General features: G+C 37.7%; 1 protein-coding gene across 3 annotated transcripts in view; it reads right to left on the bottom strand.

The window, feature by feature from the left end:
• Positions 1-19420, bottom strand: part of WDR7 (WD repeat domain 7) — a 328201-nt gene that overhangs the window by 288909 nt on the left and 19872 nt on the right. For all 3 annotated transcript variants that reach the window (XM_057699834.1, XM_057699836.1, XM_057699837.1), the window contains exons 2-7: positions 15059-15230; positions 9395-9501; positions 7746-7824; positions 4323-4497; positions 1901-1977; positions 930-1049 (exon numbers count right to left, since the gene is read on the bottom strand). In XM_057699834.1, the coding sequence (XP_057555817.1) occupies positions 930-1049; positions 1901-1977; positions 4323-4497; positions 7746-7824; positions 9395-9501; positions 15059-15217 (717 nt within the window). In that variant the 5' untranslated portion in view covers positions 15218-15230. The remainder of the gene's footprint in view (positions 1-929; positions 1050-1900; positions 1978-4322; positions 4498-7745; positions 7825-9394; positions 9502-15058; positions 15231-19420) is intronic.

Here is a 19420-nt window from a genome sequence, read left to right as displayed (position 1 = left end):
AATAATTTCTGTGTTTCAGAACATGGAAAGCTTTGAAAAATATGCTAGGCATAAAGCAATGATCAAAACTCTTTTTCTATTGTGGAAATATTAAAGTCTGGCAATGTGGAAGTAATATACACCTTCCACCATCAGCTCTGAAGTGACAGAAGACCTTGCCAACTCCAAAATGTCAGAAAAGAATGGCAATTGAGAATTATAACCTACAAGGATACATTCAACTTGCAGAAAACTCACCACTGTTGCCCATGCTGTACTGACAAAACAATGCAAAAAACAGTAGCAAAAGGTAGAAATTAAGATCAATTAAACTGGGACTTCCCTGGTGGCACAGTGGTTAAGAATCTGCCTGCCGATGCAGGGGACACGGGTTCGATCCTGGGTCTGGGAAGATCCCACATGCCACAAAACAACTAAGCTCGTGTGCCACAACTACTGAGCCTGTGCTCTAGAGCCAACGAGCCACAACTACTGAGCCCACGCACCACGACTACTGAAGCCTGTGCACCTAGAGCCTGTGCTCCACAACAAGAGAAGCCACCACAATGAGAAGCCTGAGCACTGCAACGAAGAGCAGCCCCCACTCGCCACAACTAGAGAAAGCCCACACACAGCAATGGGGACCCAACGCAGACAAAAATAAATTTTAATAAATAAATAAATAAATAAAAGCTGGGATTTCTTTCCACTGAGTTAAAAAAAAAAAATTAACAGAACTAATAGCCATTAACTGGTTCATTCTATGAACCCAAACAAAAAAGGCAACTACATACAGCCAAATTCCATACCTCAAAATATGATATCAAAATCAGACCAAATGGTTAAAATATTCTAACACCAAGCTCCTCCTTACAATAATCTTTGGAAGTCTGATAAACCAACATCCTGAAGGGCAAAAATACCATTTCTTACTTATGTAGTTATCTTACCCTCCAATACTTGGAGCACACAACCAAAAGGGACCTCTGTGTGAATGCACAAAAAGAGATGCTTTGGCAATTCTGACAATAAATTGGTTTGGATTCCTCTTCAAATACTGGCTCAGTATCCTGAAAAGAGAAAGATTTGTAAAACTTTAGGATTGGCTGGGTCATCAATTAAAACTATCACACAATGATAAAGAAAACAAAATGAAATAAAGGCATCTCTCTATACATTCATCAGTTTAGCCCCTCATGTGAGAACCAAGGCAGTAAAAAGCAAAAAAAATATATTCTAAAAATCATCGGGGTACAGTATCTTTGCTACAAAGCTACTCAAGGTTAAAATACTAATGAGAATCAGAGTGTTCATCACTGGCAATGACAGATGATAAAAATTTGAGTCAATCCTAATTTTTATAGTTACATGTGCTTATAGGTTAAAAAAAAAAAAAAACTGATCAATTCTTCCAGTTTCTCCCAGATCCAAAGTCTAAAAATTCCCTAACTGAACAGATTAGTATCAATATTGCCAGAAATACTGCCTTTCTTATTGATAAAAAGTAACAAGGAATTCAAGTACAAAGAACTCAGAGGAAGAAAACTGGCTTTATATCCTCTTTGTGGTCGTTTGCTTCTTTTTCCCCCCTCAAGCAAACTGCCTTTTAACTTCAAATTTAAACAGAAGCAGTTGAGGAAAATCCTCTTTTGTGTTTCTCTACTTCAGATCCTGTACAATATGCTTCTCTATTTTGCATCCTTGATAAAGCAGATGTCTACCCTCAAAAGGGAAAAAAAATAATTCACGTGCGGAGACAGCATACAAGAGAGTTCTTCTATACTATGTCAATAAGACTATCGAAAAGAATAGCTTTTTCCTTCCTCTTTAAGTAAAAAAGAGAAGGGCCTTATCATGACTAAAATGTAAGACTCCATGAGAACAGAAACAGAGAATTCACTTCCAGTCTCATTTGTCTCACCTGCAGGCCACTTATTTCCGAGGTAACAATCCACACCTTCAAGATGCCCGTGACTGAGAGCGCCACCACAGTGTCCTCTACGCAGAGAAGGAAGAAGAAACCAGTTACAAGCACGATATGCTTTCTCTCTAAACAGTAACGTGGTTACAAGAGTGACATGGACCATGGTTTGCGTTAATGAAATTAAATAATAGCATGTTTTACAATTAGCATAAAAACCTAATTCCACATTCTACAAAATAACAGAAGACAGATTCTGAAACACAGGTTAACGGAGATGATCAAAAATGTGGAGTTCAAGGAAAAGTCGTTTTTGGCTGCTTGATTTTTTATTTCTAAACAATAAGTTGTAAAAATTTCAAATATTCTTGATTACTATGTTAACAAATAACTTTCACTCTCCAAAGTTCACCTTTAATTATTTATCATGGGGGAGCAGAGTCGCTCTGTTTCTTCAGGGCGCACGTTTCCCCCTTTTCCACCTACCTTGCCCACCATTTTACTGCACACCACACCCTCCGGAGACCACAGTCAAGAGGAAAACACGACACAAAACCTACCCTCACCAGCTTCAGGTGAGGGAGCACTCACAGCACCGCAGTAACACGCCCGAACTCGGAGAGGGGGGGCATTAGAAAGCAGTCTACTGCAGGCTCCAAAGCGAGGGAGTACGTCTTAAAAGCACTTTTTAAGGTAGAGCCTCCGGCACATCAATAAAGATTAGTTATTACTGTTATTAAAGAGCTGGCTTTCAGTAAAAACTTTATTTATATTGCCTGGTTCCCTAGGCAAGGTAAAGCACTGAAATGCACTAATTACCGTCCCACCATCCCTGTGCAAAGCAGCTAAGACAACTGCTCACAAGTCTCTCAATTACAGCAAAAGTGCAAAATCCAATGTATCTAAAATTTTCAAATATCCACACACTAGAATATGGTAAAGCAGATTAAAAATTGTGTATGTTAGCAACATTATAAACTGAGAACACTTAGAATTCCATGTACAGCACAGAATTTTCCATTAAATAACATTCCATCGTATTCAGACCACAGTATGTCCATGTATACCTCACAGATGGATGTTTCCCACACGAACCTAGGTAATGCGTTTGGTACCTGTGTACAAACTACTTCCTCTGCCAGAAACATCATGATTCCCACGTCTGCCAAACAAACTCCTCTTCATCTTTCAAAACCTAGATGAGACTTCATCTAATCTGGGCAGCCCTCCTACTCGCCCTCAAAGTCCCTTCACTGCCTTCGCTAATTCTAGCCTCTGGACTATTTCTCTCTCTCACACTTTACACCCTCAACTGCCATTTATCTATATATCATCCTCCCTTACTAGAATTTGAGTCCTTTCAGTAGTTCAATCCTTCGTAACTTGAAGATAGCAGCCACTCAATAAATATTTGCTAAGTGGCTCTTGAATAAAAAGCTATGTGCTGATTTCCAACCATAAGAGGTAATAAAGGAAAGCTCCCATGAAATTGAAGGCAGTTCACCAATGGAGATGGTTTAACACAGTGGTGAGAGTATCTGCTCTGGGGTCCATCTGGGCACCAGTAAGACACAGACTTGCTCTGTGATCTTAAGTAAAGGCTCCACAATACTAAACTTCGTCCATCTCCTCACCTACATATCCTGAGACAGCAATACCTATCCCACTGGGTATTGCCAGAAGTGTTATCATATGTAATTGCTTAGCATGTGACCGATACTGTGAGCACTCAATAAATGAAGTCTCGTGGTGGTGGTGGTGGCAATTACAGGTCAGCCTTTACAGAAGAGCACATAACTATGAAGCCATGTGGGAGGGAAAAAATGCTCCAAAAGCATATATGAATATACATGTTCAGTATTAATTACTGTTCTTTTCCTGAACAATTTTACTTTTGCTCTCACAATTGTTACTGAAAAGTTTCAACAGAAATGAAGAAAACACACTCGTATTTGTCGAACATCAACTACACATCAAGCATTTACCAGGAACTTTCATTAAATTTGTGTATAATTCCCTCCCTTTTCATTATCTCCACATAAAATGGAAACACCTCCTATGCTTCTCCGGCAAGTGACAAAACCAGGCCCAAGAAATACACAGATAAACTACAGTTTCTCCCACGGTGCCTCCATGAGGTTAAGATTTTCTTCTTCCACTTCAGAAAATCACCAACACACTCTAAGACTGTCAAAACCTAGTGATCTATTCCATGGAATGGAGGTAATCTAACACTTTAACTCTTAGTTCAATCAAAGCTTCCTTTATGAAGGCAGAGACAGACCATAAATCATGAGAGTAGTTATTTCTTAAATCAAAGAACATAATGTAACCAAGTATATTAATATATGATACATTATAGAACTCTACAGTAAACTAACCATTAAGTCATAGTGTGGAAATTCCTAAAGGGCACACTGACCTTGTGTCCGGTGGGATCGAATAATACTCATGGAACTAATCCAGTCTGGAGAGATCTTTGATACTAAGGAGTACAACACCTCAAGGCTGGTGGCATCCACCACGAGGATTTCAGGATAATGGCCATGGCACAGAAGCCTTCCTTCTCTCTGATTTCCAACAGAGAACTGGTAGAACTAAAAGGAAAAAGATTTTTAAATGTTCTCCTTTACTTGAGATACTTGACCCACATGCATTCACCAAGCTTATTACAATGCTCAATTTCTTCAGTAATATTTCCAGACATGTACGATATGGTACATATTACATGTGTCTATGTATACACACATGCACACATCAAGTTACATTAACATTTCAAACTATCTAACCAAAGTTATTTTTTTTCCTAACAGCTTATCATCCCTTTTGAACTATTTTGGAGCAGAATTCATGATAATTCTTCTTTTTTGTCTTCCTGTAGCATCTAAGACAGGACTGTTGATAAAACACCTGAATAAAATCAGCTTCACAAACAAAGCAAAAGGGTAGCTCATGTGGGTCAGGAAAATAATATGAGTTTTAGATGAATGAGAATCAATGAGTATAGGTTTATAATTACTAGTTATGACCAAATAAAATTTAGATGCAAGGATGATTCTGTTCAAATATTCTGAGTTATCTAAAGGTGTTATTTTAAACAACTGTTATAAACCATTCTCATAGTGCACATTTATACTTTGTGGAAGAAAAACAGAGGAAGAACCAATACAATGATATTACTCATGCCAAGAATAACAGGAAAGGATAAGAAGGGTTTCCATCAAGCAAAGAGCAGAGAAAGAATGATTATCAAAATGAGACCAACCACTTATCAAAGGACCTGTCTTCCCTTATCCTCAAAATAGATAAATAAATAAATAAAATTTTAAAAAGTGACTCTCTTAGTGGAAGATTCTCCTAGAGGATTTTTAGAAGGTAAAGACATCTAGTACCCAGACTACTACCTTCCAAGGCATTGGAGCTTATACAAATCACGTGAGGGCAAGTTGGACACCACACAAAGGGCAATGCTGTAACCACCTCACAACCGGGGAGATAAGTAAGAAACCCAGGTCCAGTCGGCTCCCACATTCATCCATCCACGGCTCAGACTCAACACTGTGTGTGAAGGAAGGCGATCTTTGCTCAATTATGGAGTCCCCTGTACAAGGAGCACAACTTCTTAAACATAAACACTGAACACGGAGCACATTAACTAAGTGCAAGGTAGCACCGCTAAAATCCCCAGAGGGGGTTTAATAAAACGCAGACTGTCGTAGAAGGAACCACTAGATCTCAGGTTAATACATGACACACGATCTGGGCTCCCAGGGACTGCCAGGCACCCACATATAACAACGTGACCATAGGTAGCCTTGACCCACAGAAGGGGAGGATGGATGAAGGAGAAAGGGATGGATGCAGAGAAGCAAACTTTGTCAGTGCTCACCCAGCACCAGCCAGGAAAGATATGTGCACATGCGCAGTCACTAGAGAAGAGCTCTGTCCTGAGAGCAGGGATATTCTATTAGACCTGCCGAACTAAATAAATGCCTCTTACTTTTGCTTCAAAGTTATACTCCCAAACAATCTTCTGAATACTAGTTTAGCTTCCAAGACACTTCAATATGGGCAAAAAAGGTGTCCTGAACGGAGAAATAGGTTTTCCAAATATTAAAAAGGGATACCCCCATGTGATAATTTAATAAGCTGGTACTTCCTTGTGATTTCAGTAAGTGTCAATGTCATCAAGGTTCATCATTTCTACATGTATAAAAAAACCACCTGCTTCTCAACCTGAGAGGGTGAGGATCACACAGGAAACAACTGTCACACACTAGTAAACCTGCCAAAAAGCATCTTCTGCTAAGAGATGGCTGCCAGTCTAAATACAGAAGGCCAAATACGGGGTCTGATAGACAACAGGCACTAAAAATATACTGAATAAAGAAAATTTTTCCTAAAATACAAACTGAAAGTTTTTAAATCATAAAATTATACCACAGTTAAAATATTTATATCCAATGAGTTTGACATTTATATATAATTTTCCACTTAAACTATCTGTAAAGTCAATGAATCTAAATGATTTTCTTATCCCTTTTCTCTTTACAAATCTTGATGACTGTTCATATGATAAAAAATAGATAATATAGGTCTTTTAAATAAAAAGCACATACATGCCCTAACAGCACTGTAGAAGCAATTTTTTTTTTTTTTTTTTTTGGCACACGGGCTTAGTTGCTCCGAGGCATGTGGGATCTTCCTGGAGCTGGTATCGAACCCATGACCTCTGCATTGGCAGGCGGATTCTTAACCACTGCGCCACCTAGGAAGCCCCTGTAGAAGCAATTTTTAAAAGGACTTTGCCAGGGCAATAAGCAGTCACTAAAGATCTATATCACACTCAACATCTCTAAACATTTTCCATTGCTTTTCTGATTTGTGTTAGCACAGGTTTTCTTTCTCAACAAATGATTTTATTTGTTTGTTTTAAGGGAGACAGTATGATATAACAGAAAGAACAGTCTCTAGAGCCAAATAAAGCTGATTTGGGATCCTAGTGCCCGGAATGACTCATTGTGAGGCTAGGGCAAGTCATTTAATCACTCCGGCTATCAGCTTCCTTATACATAAAAGGACATACTTCTACCTAATCTGTAAGGATGTGGCGAGGACTAAATGAGACATCATACAAGAAACACCTATATAATATTTGCTATAAATGTGAGTTTTCTTCTCTTCCCTCTTCTTCCCCATTGAGAACATAAATCCTATTTTCTATATACACTATAATTTTCAGAGCACTCAACACAGTAAATGATGAATAATTTGAAGCACAAAGAATTTGACAATGATGAAAGAATAAGGAAGAATACCAGGAATGTAAGCAAGAAGTTATCAATTCCTCTCTAAATTCCTGTGTAAGCCAGGCATGTGAAATGGTCATTTCTTTTACAGAGTTGTAAAGTCAAAACATGAACCCAAGAACCAACTGCACAATCAAGGAAAAGGGTATCATCCCCGAAGCGGATTGTGTCAATCATGAGTGGAATCACAAAAGCTTTAGCAAGCTAGCATTCCATTATTTAGGATCTAGAACACTTACCCAACCAGTAAAGGGGCTCTCACTCGGGTAACCAGGATAGTCAGGGAGCAGAAGCAGCAGTGACGATGGCTTACCTTACAGCTTTCAACACTAGTCTCCTCTAATTTGTTTTCCTTCTCCAACTACACCATCTTATGAAAAATACTTTTACTACTCTAATTCTAGCCTTCCTGTCCTATTACCCATTCCCACCCATTTTTCACATAAAAATAGACTCGACGTTTAAAAAACATTTTTTAAATTGTACACCGGTAATAAATTGTGCTGACTTGGCCAGTTACAGAAATTGATACTAACCTGTATGCCAGTATGTGTGCAAGCTAATTTTGTAAATTCAATACATCTGCCATCATTCACGTCCCAGAGGCACATCTCTCTATAAAACAAAATAATAGCTGACTTTAAATCTGAGTTTTAAAAGCACTGTTCAACTTTGTCACAGTGGTTTAAAATTAATCTTCCATTAAAACTGACATTTCAGAAAAAGCAGTATATAGTCATTACTGCTGTTCATCAAAAATTCTGGTCCTCCCACCCACCATCCTAAACTCACCTCCAACCTAACCATCCCCACCTCGATCCACATTCTTTCTGGGCACATGGGAGGATTGCACTTCCTGGCTCCCTTTTAGCTGATGGAGTCTTGTGAGTAGTTCTAGCCAGAACTGGCATGAGACACTCCAGAACTCTCCACCTCTGCCTCTATTCCAGATAGTGGCTGCTCCCTCACCCTCAACCTCAAAGTAAGGATAATAATGAAGCCCCAAATGATACATGAAGGGCAAGTGACAAAAACTAGAAATAAACTTTTAATTTAAACCACTGCAATTTTCCATTGGTTAACAACTTAGCTAGAAAATTTAGCACTGCAAAAAACAAAACTTAAGAACAACTGAATTCCAAATCTTTGCCAATTAAATACAGTATTCCAGTTTTGATTCCATATATACTGCACAAGTTTTACCGCATGCCAAAAGAAAAAAACTATCTCATACTAAAGATACAACGAAAAAAACTATCTCATACTAAAGATACAACGAAAAAAACTATCTCATACTAAAGATACAACATTCGAAATTAGAAATGTCAATATGCCTTGTCTTTTAAAGAAATAAACTTCAGATTTATAACAGAAGACAACATTATTAGGGTATCCTTTAAGACGCCTTTTGCTATATTTCACATGGTATAAATTTTTCAAAGAAAACTCACCTGATCTATTTAGAATATGCACACTAATATGAATTATCCTTTAACTGACCAAAAGGTACTATGTTTTCACCTGCTGCTGTCTCTCAGTTACGTAAGGGTCTTTTCAAATTCATAAATTATGGGATGTGGAAGGGCCAAGTTCTTAAATAATTCTCTGTCGGTTCCCCAACTTCCTTCAATAACATACTGTGTAAATATACAATTTTCTAAACACCCCCAAAGTTTTTTCTTTTAAGCCCCCACACTCTAGACCCTACAACTACTGTTCAAGGACCTACCTCTCCAAAATCAAGCTCTATTCTGAGACTTGGGAATACATGCAGCTATGTTAGTGTGTTAATGTATATCAACGTAACTGTTTAAACTTTTGCATGGCTTCATCTTCCAAATTTATGCTGGCCTAGCAACACTGAGGTTTCTTAAAACTCTCAAAGTTGTCTGCCAACTCAGTAAAAATGCCTTGGGGATTAATGACCATGCTTTAACTTTTATGGTATTCTGAGTTTCTTAAAAGCAAAGCAAAGACATAATCATAAATTATAATAAAAGTATTATAAAAATCATTAAAGATAAAATTCATTTTGAAAACCATATTTCAAATATCTTTATGTTGAGACAACTGAGGCATTTATTTAAAAGATACTCCAAAAGAAAAAAAAAATCCCTACTTATTAATACACTGGTACTATTTTCAATAAAGACTTATGAGGAGTAAAGTGAATAAGAAGACTTACCCACTCTCAGATGCGCTCACAATATACTGTTTGTCACTAGAAGCACAAGCTTTAGACAAACAGGTGATTGAAGCTGTGTGACCAAACAACAGTGCTCGAGGATTAACCTAGAAATACACAAATATGTTGATATAAGTACCAAATTTTTTTAAGTGACCCTAACCCTAACCTTAGCACTAAGCTGCAGTACACTGAGAAACCAGGTTAAGAATGTGAATTAGTATATAAAATAAAGGAACTTAACCTCACTTATTTTTAAAATAATACTTTCCGTGATCTGAAAGTACATTTATAGTTTCTAGACTGACATCCCCAAACACAAAAAATAGAGAACAGGTACCCTACCAAAAGCTGATTATCAACCTCAACTATCAGGAACTAAGAATGACCTTCACAGGCTAATGATTTAGTGCCATCATGCCTTACGAAAGGGTGGCTTTAATACCTACTATTCTAAAATAATCTAACAATTAGCCCCCAAACTCATCTACTTTGCACCAAATGGCATGCTATTATTTCAGGTTACTTCAAGACTTTAGGTAATTTCAGGATATATTCCTTAATTAAACATTTAATACATACAAAAAATATCTATCACATATGTACAAGATATAAAAAATGCACAGCATACTCAATACTCAGTTTAAAAAAACAGAATATGATAAATACTTTTAAAGCCCCTCTCACGGTATCCATTTTGCAAACAATCAAAATCATCTTCGCCATATTTTGCATAGTTATAATTGCAAGAAAAATACAATCATTGTTTATGGCTAGAACAGGCCTAGAATGTTTTCTCACACATCCAAAATTTTCTCATACATCCAACCCCATTTCTATACAGAGATTCCATATTTCTCCACTGGAAAAAAAAATGCTCTTGATCAATTCTTCAATTTCTCCCAAAAAAGTCAAATTTACCAATTGTTAGTTTTATTTTCAATGTACACGGCTTTGCTAGAAAATTTCATTTTCAGTCATAGCAGAGTAACTAGAACTGACTATACTCCCACCAAAATCTAGAAAAATGAACAAAAATAATTGAACAAAGTATAAAAATCACATAATCATGTCAATAGGGGCAATAAAAGCAATTGACAAAATTCAATATCCTTTCATGATTAAAAACTCTCAACAAATGGGATATAGAAGGAATGTACAACATAATAAAGGCCATATACAATAGGCCCACAGATAACATCATATATTCAACAGTAAAAAGCTAAAAGCCTTTTCTCTAAGATCAAGAACACCATGATACTGGAAGTCTTAGCCAGAGCAATTGGGCAAAAAAAAATAAACAAAGCATCCAAATTGAAAAGGAAGAAGTAAAGTTGTCTCTGTTTGCAGATGACATGATCTCATAGGTAGAAAATCCTAAAGGCGCCGTGAAAAGACTGTTAAAACTAATGAACAAATTCAGTAAAGTTGGAGGATACAAAATAAACATACAAAAATCAGTTGTTTCTATAACAAGATATGATAGAGAAATTAAGAAAGCAAACCCACTTACAATAGCATCAGAAAGAATAAATTACTTAGAAATAAATTTAACCAAGGAAGTGAAACACCTGTATTTCGAAAATTATAAGACACTAATGAAAATATGGAAGAAGAAATAAATAAGTGGAAAGATATCCCATGTGCTTGGGTTGGAAGAATTCATGTTATTAAAAGGTCCGTACTACCCAAAGCAATCTACAGAGTCAATGCAATCCTACCAAAATTCCAATGGTGTTTTTCACAGAAATAGAAAAAAAACATGATAAAATTTGTGGGGAACCATTAGAGACACCAACTAGCCAAAGCAATTCTGAGAAAGAACAAAGTTAGAGGCTTACACAATAAGCTTTAATAAAACCAGAGGAAAAATAAAAATATTGGTATATTGTTATACCTTTTATTTGTATCTCACCAAATTACATAAAAATTTATGTCATAGGGGCTTCCTAGGTGGCGCAGTGGTTAAGAATCCGCCTGCCAATGCAGGGGACATGGGTTCGATTCCTGCTCCAGGAAGATCCCACATGCCATGGAGCAACAAAGCACGTGCGCCACAACTATTGAGCCTGTGCTTTAGAGCCTGTGAGCCACAACTATTGAGCCCATGTACCGCAACCACTGAAGCCCACATGCCTAGAGCCTGTGCTCCACAACAAGAGAAGCCACAGCAATGAGGAGCCTGCACACCGCAACAGAGTAGCCCCTGCTCACCACAATTAAAGAAAGCCCATGTGCAGCAACAAAGACCCAACACAGCCAATAAATAAATAAGTAAATTAAAAAATAATTGTCATAGTTATTAACTAGTAAACAGTCCACACATAATCAATACAAAGATATATAAGATAATCTGTTCCACTGATTCATAAAACCATATATCCTCAAAGACCACAGTTCAAAAGTGACAGTTATCAAGTTATCAATGGCAAGGCGTGACATTTAGAATAAAATGATGTGATGTGTCAGTTCTTAACACTAACATAAATGTTCCACTCTGGGACCTTGAGGCTACTAGTTCTATAGTCAGTCAGCCAACATTCAGCACTCCTTCCCCCCCCCCCCCCCTTTAGAATTCTTTTTTCTTTCTACTACCTGAGATGCTATAATTATATTCATCAAATAAATCCTTACTATGTACAAGCACTGTGAGAACTGCTTAATACACATTCCTTCATAGAACCCTTAGCACAGCCTTGTGTGATCCTATTTTAAACATGGAGAGACTTAGGCACCAAACAATTAAAAATTGCCCAAAGTCACACAGCTAGACACTAGAGTACTCAAGATTCAAGCCAACTTTGCCCACCTGCAACATCTGAGCTCTTATCATGTTTCATTTCTTTCATTAATGTCATGTATTATACTGTTCTCTGCAATTATAGTTTTATTCTCTGCAATTATAGCTTTATAGGTAGTGGAAGCATTAAAACATTGTATATAGGAGACAATACCTATATTAACAGGTTCCCTCCTTTACTTTTATTGCCATCTCTCTAGGTACTCACTAAACTACTGCTTCTGCAATTTCTCTCAGACATTTTATTACCACCATGTTAGGTCAGGCTGCCCTTTTCCAGAAGTAAAAGGAGACCAAGACACGGATGGCAAAAGTTCCAGCTACAGTTTTGAATCCTTTCCTAGCAAAAGAAGGGAAGCTACCATGACCTCAAGGGGAATGGATCTTGTGCCCTCCCCGCTCTGTATGCTACATGTCTTCTTATTGGTCCTTCACAGGCATAAATGGCTGCTAGAAAGTATAACACTTAACAAGGCCCCCCAGATGAATCAAAAGACTATAACAAAGCCACTTTTTATTCAGCCTTCTTTTTCCCCTGGGAAACAGTCCAATTCTCCTAATATCTTTCAAAGGATGTATTTCTCTCCTAGTCTCCTCTTCCCCTTTTAGCCTTCTTACTTGAATTTAAATAAATATAACATTCTAGTGAAATTCATGCAAAAAATTCAGTAAAAGAATGGTTTCTAAGATCTTACAGGTATTGCTTGTAATAATTCCCGTAAAATGTGGTGGGATTTTGCTGTCCTTGCCACTACACTGTTGATTCATATTTAGTTTGCTATCAATCCTGTAGACAGGTCACATTCTACAGCACTCACTTCCCATCACTTTCCAACCTGTATCCCTAGCCTGTACATGTCATCCAAGTGTGTGGATCATTTTTTCAGTTCTAGCAATTCCATGCCTGGGTGAATACCTAAGAGCAATGAAAATATATGTCCACACAAAAACACACACACAAATGTTCAAAGCAGCATCATTCACTACGGTCAAACGTAAAAACAACCCGGGACTTCCTAGGTGGTGCAGTGGTTAAAGAACCCTCCTGCCAATGCAGGGGACATGGGTTCAATCCCTGCTCCAGGAAGACCCCACATGCCACAGAGCAACTAAGCCCGTGTGCCACAACTATCAAGCCCTTGCTCTACAGCCTGCGAGCCACAACTATTGAGTTCATGTGCCACAACTATTGAAGCCTGCATGCCTAGAGCCCGTGCTCCACAGCAAGGGAAGCCACCGCAATAAGGAGCCCACACAACACAACAAAGAGGAGCCCCCACTCGCCACAACTAGAGAAAGCCCATGTGCAACAACAAAGACCCAATGCAACCAATAAATTAATTAATTAATTTTAAAAAAGGTAAAAACAACCCAATGGCCATCAACTGATAAAAAGACAAATAAAATGCAGTATACCCATACAGTGGAATAGCATTTGGCCATTAAAAGAAATGAAATATTGATATGTGCTACAACATGGATGAAACTTGAAAACCTTATGCTAAGGGAAAAAAGTCAATCACAAAAATGTCACATATTAAATGATTCTATTTACACAAAATGTCCAGAATAGGCAAATCTATAGAGACAGCAAATATATTTGTGGTTGCCCAGGGCACATGGGGGTATACTGGGAGTGACAGCTAAAGAGTACAAGGTTTGCTTCTGAAGTGATGAAAATGTTCTAAAATTGATGGTGGTAATGGCTATACAACTCTGTGAACAGAGTTAAAACCATTTAATTGTATCCTTTAAAGAGTATATTGCATGGCATGTAAATTTTATCTCAATAAGGCTGTTACAAAATTGTTTTTACTTAAAAAATCAATTTTCTTGCCTTCACATTCCATGCCAGCTACCACTCCATTTTCTCTGTTTCCCCCTACAGAAAAATTCCTGGGGAGAGGTGTCAGAGATTGGAGGTTAAAATATGGAAAAAGAGAGTCTGTCCACAAAGAGCGAGCGCCCAGGAACAGAGCACACTAAGCACTCCACAGCAGTAAAGAATGGCAAAAAATACAGTGACTTTTAAAATAAATAGAACAAAATTTACGTTTTACGAAAAGTTTTGCTCTCTTCAAGACATTGACCTTAGAAGGTATAAACACTCAAAATTGTTTTTTAATACCTTTTTGGAAACCTCCTTCAATATGGTTAGAAATTTTCTGAAAAATCTTAAATGTAACATATTAAGCCAGGTAGGATAACAACTATAATTGAAAATCTAGGGACTTCCCCAGTGGAGCAGTGGTTAAGAATCCGCCTGCCAATCAGAGAGCACGGTTTTGATCCCTGGGCAGGGAAGATCCCACATGCCGCAGAGCAACTGAGCCCATGTGCCACAACTACTGAGCCTGTGCCCTAGAGCCCAAGGGCCACAGCTATTGAGCCCGCGCAACACAACTACCAAAGCCCACGTACCTAGAGCCTGTGCTCCGCAACAAGAGAAGCCACCACAATAAGAAGCCCGCACACCACAATGAATAGTAGCCCCCACTCGTCACAACTAGAGAAACCCTGCATGCAGCAACAAAGACCTAATGCAGCCAACAAAAAAATAAATTTAAAAAAAATAAAAGAAAAAAATCTAGCCAAAAACCAGCAGAAGTCAACTCTGATGAAGAATGCAAATAATCATTCTGAATACCAATTTTAGTCAAAATGTATCTCACAGAAAACACGAGGGTGAGTCAAAAATTATTCACACTCTGGCTGTAGAATTTATAGAAGTTTTAATATAACCAGAGTGCAGATAATTTTTGACTTACCCTCGTATATTATGAGGTCAAAGTATTCTGGAGCTGTGTTATTTTTTAAGTAGTTTCTTGTATGTGAAAAGGACAATAGGCACTTCAAACACTCACTTCCAAGTCTACTGAAAGATCCCAGAGACATATTTGTCCATCATGGCATCCAGTCACGATCGTGGCCCCGTCATCTGTTAAAAGTACTGCTGAGATGCAGTGGGTTGGTGCTTTGCGACCCCAAAGAACGATGGGTAGAACAAGGCTGTTTCCTGCCATTGTGCTTTCAAACCTGGAAATGTTATAAGAATAATGTCAAATGTTAAAATAGTTCCTTCTAAAACATATCATACAGCTTTTTTATGAAGCCGACTTGAACTTCCTAAGTGCCAAAAATTCCTCTAAACATATATATAAATAAAACAGACACATACATAAAAGTACATAAAATCTAATTAAGATCTCAATTAATCCTTACAACAAATCATGCAGTAAATACTACTGTCACTCTTACCATGTTCCTGGATTGGAAGAATCAACATCGTGAAAATGACTGTACTACCCAAAGCAATTTACAGATTCAATGCAATCCCGATCAAATTACCAATGGCATTTTTCACAGAACTAGAGCAAGAAATCTTACGATTTGTATGGAAACGCAAAAGACCCCAAATAGCCAAAGCAATCTTGAGAAGGAAAAATGGAGTTGGTGGAATCAGGCTTCCTGACTTCAAACTATCCTACAAGGCCGTAGTGATCAAGACAGTATGGTACTGGCACAAAAATAGAAAGGAAGATCAATGGAATAGAATAGAGAACTCAGAAGTAAGCCCAAACACATATGGGTACCTTATCTTTGACAAAGGAGGCACGAATATACAATGGACAAAAGACAGCCTCTTCAATAAGTGGTGCTGGGAAAATTGGACAGCAACATGTAAAAGAATGAAATTAGAACACTTCCTAACACCATACACAAAAATAAACTCAAAATGGATTAAAGACCTACATGTAAGGCCAGACACTATCAAACTCCTAGAGGAAAACATAGGCAGAACACTCTATGACATACATCAAAGCAAGATCCTTTTGGACCCACCTCCTAGAATCATGGAAATCAAATCAAGAATAAACGAATGGGACCTCATGAAACTTAAAAGCTTTTGCACAGAGAAAGAAACCATAAACAAGACTAGAAGGCAACCCTCAGAATGGGAAAAAATAGTTGCCTACAAAACAACAGACAAAGGATTAACCTCCAAAATATACAAGCAGCTCATGCAGCTTAATACCAAAAAAGCAAATAACCCAATCCACAAATGGGCGGAAGACCTAAATAGACATTTCTCCAAAGAAGACATACAGATGGCCAATGAACACATGAAAAGATGCTCAACATCACTAATCATCAGAGAAATGCAAGTCAAAGCCACAATGAGGTACCACCTCACACCGATCAGAATGGCCATCATCACAAAATCTGGAAACAACAAATGTTGGAGAGGGTGTGGAGAAAAGGGAACTCTCCTGCACTGTTGGTGGGAATGTAAGTTGGTACAGCCACTATGGAAAACAAGTTGGAGGTTCCTTAAAAAACTACAAATAGAACTACCATATGATCCAGTCATCCCATTCCTGGGCATATATCCAGAGAAAACCATAATCCCAAAAGAAACATGTACCATAATGTTTATTGCAACACTATTTACAATAGCCAGGACATGGAAGCAACCTAAATGCCCATCAACAAATGAATGGATACAGAAGATGTGGCATATATATATACAATGGAATATTACTCAGCTATAAAAAGGGATGAGATGGAGCTGTATGTTATGAGGTGGATAGACCTAGAGTCTGTCATACAGAGTGAAGTAAGTCAGAAAGAGAAAGATAAATATTGTATGCTAACTCACATATACGGAATCTAAAAATGGTACTGATGAACTCAGTGACATGAATAAGGACGCAGATGCAGAGAATGGACTGGAGAACTCGAGGTTTGGGAGGGGGCGGGGGGTGAAGGGGAAGCTGAGACAAAGCGAGAGAGTAGCACAGTCATATATATACTACCAACTGTAAAACAGATAGCCAGTGGGAAGTTGTTATATAACAAAGGGTGTTCAATTCGAGGATGGAAGATGCCTTAGAGGACTGGGAGGGGGAGGATGGGGGGGACTCGAGGGAGGGTGGGGGGGAGTCGAGGGAGGGAGGGAATACGGGGATATGTGTATAAAAACAGATGATTGAACTTGGTGTACCCCCCCAAAAAAATAATAAATAAATTTAAAAATAAAATAAAATAAAATACTTGTGGTAAAAAAAAAAAATACTACTGTCACTCCTCTTTCACATATAAAGACAATGACATAAAGAGTCGCAAAGTGAAAAGGGAAGTAATGGAGCCCCAATCAGGACCCAGCAGCCTGACTTAGAACCTGTGGTCTTACTCCCTCTGCTATGCTACCAAGGCAAGTGAGCTCTCCAAATCTTAAGTCTCCAAACCAATAATAACTAGCAATGTCCAAGAAAAACTGAGCGTTGTTTCACAGTGCCCTAAACATTAAAAAGAATTTTGTCCACTGAGAAACTCACTCACCATATTTACTACAAACCTATGACTCAAAGTCACGAATGTCATTTATTCGAAACTCTGAAACCTAAGGAAAAAAGAATTTCACTTTAAACTCATTTCTGCATAATAAAAATGTAGTTCTGGTAAAGGTGTTTAAAATTTGAGATGAATAATCAATGAAGCGGTGTATATTAGAGTACCCTGCTTGTAGCACAAATATAAGGAAGTATTCCTTCATACGACATAATTAAGATCTAGTTAGTGAAACAACTAGATTTAGGTGTTATAAACTGTGTGATTAAAGGCTTAAATATTAGTTCAGAGAAGTTCAAGAGAAATGAAGACTGAACTAATCAGAGAGGGCTCCACAGCAGATAAAAGACTCTGCCAGACATTATAAGACACTAGGAGTCACTGACAGGCTTGATTTTTAAGTGCCAACAAAAGATATGTGTATAGTCTAGACTCTTTAGAATGCTAAGACTGTCCTGAGAAATTTTCAGAAACACTTAAAGGAATAACCGCTTGCTATGAGAGAAACTAGTTTAATATCCATGGTCTTAACTGCTGGTTGCTTTTAGCAAAAGTCTTTTCTTTAATCCACTATTTATACTCTTTAAACAAGTAAATAAAACTAAAACTAAAATCTCATTACCTGGAAAGAAAATAAAGCAAGTAAAAATTATGAATGATGTTTACCAAAAGCAATCTATATACATTACATCTTTTATTTTTTGTTAGAATTCATGGCTTTCATCAATTTGTTTCCCCCCAAACTTCATTTGTTTGACACAGCAAGTAAAAGGTATGCATTTAAGGGAAAAATTCCAAGTTCCCTTCCTATTTATAAAACCATTTATGTATCATGTTTAGCAGTTCATAGACTACCATGACACTAACAATTATTTCCATATTCCTATTTAATAGTAGAAAATGAAACAAAGCACTGAGCCAACTTTAACAAATTTGGTACAGCATGTTACTGGCTAAATAACATATCCAACAGTGACTTCCTCAAAAAAAGAATCTGGAAGGAGTTCATTTTTCCATGGTGACAACATTCATTTTAAGTGATATCACCAAAAATTTCTCTCAATTAAATAAGCTCACAGCATCTAACACAATGTGGTGAAATCTGGAAAGAACACCATTTCCCTTGATATTTGAGCACTCATATTCAATGTATATACCTAGCTTGAAGAGAATGCAAATATACAGATTCAGGACTAAGGAATATGTGTGCGACAGGGAGATGTGTCTGTTCTGATGCAACAGGAAAGAACATTCTGATATTCAAGTGGCAAGCAGTTCAAGGAAACCTGGAAGAAGAATGCATTTCATAGCCCTTAAAACCAGTGAAAATAATGGCCCACAACATGATAAAGGTATTAGAAAACACAAGAAGACACATCCATTTCTAACTCAACTTCTCCAGAAACTAAAACAAATCCTCACATTCTCACCGAAATCAAAAATTGACAGAATCTGAGAAGACTTCTCATTAAGGGCAATTAAGAATCTTCATAAGGGAATACATTGTATTCGTTTTCTAAAAACTGCCCTGACCACCAACTGAGTGGCTTGAAGAATAGACTTTGGTGTCTCACAGCTCTTGAGCTAGAAGTCTGAAATCAGGTGTTGTCAGAGTTAGTTATTGCTGAGAGCTGTGAAGGAAAGGATCTGATCCATGCCTCTCTCCTGGCTGGTACAAGGTCATCTTCATGCTTACGTGGTAGTCTCCTATGTACACCTCTCTCCCTTTTTTATAAGGACACAGTCATGCTGGATTAGGGCCCACCCTGATGACTTCATTTAACTTGACCACCTCTACAAAGACCTCTAAGTAAGGGCACATTCTCAGGTACTAGAGGTTAAGACCTCAACATATGAATTTCATGGGAACACAA

The sequence above is a fragment of the Hippopotamus amphibius genome, chromosome 11 (genome assembly GCF_030028045.1).
Source record: "Hippopotamus amphibius kiboko isolate mHipAmp2 chromosome 11, mHipAmp2.hap2, whole genome shotgun sequence".
Classification (NCBI taxonomy): domain Eukaryota; kingdom Metazoa; phylum Chordata; class Mammalia; order Artiodactyla; family Hippopotamidae; genus Hippopotamus; species Hippopotamus amphibius.
The sequence above is the reverse complement of the archived record's forward strand: the minus strand, read 5'-3'. Positions and strand labels throughout refer to the sequence as shown.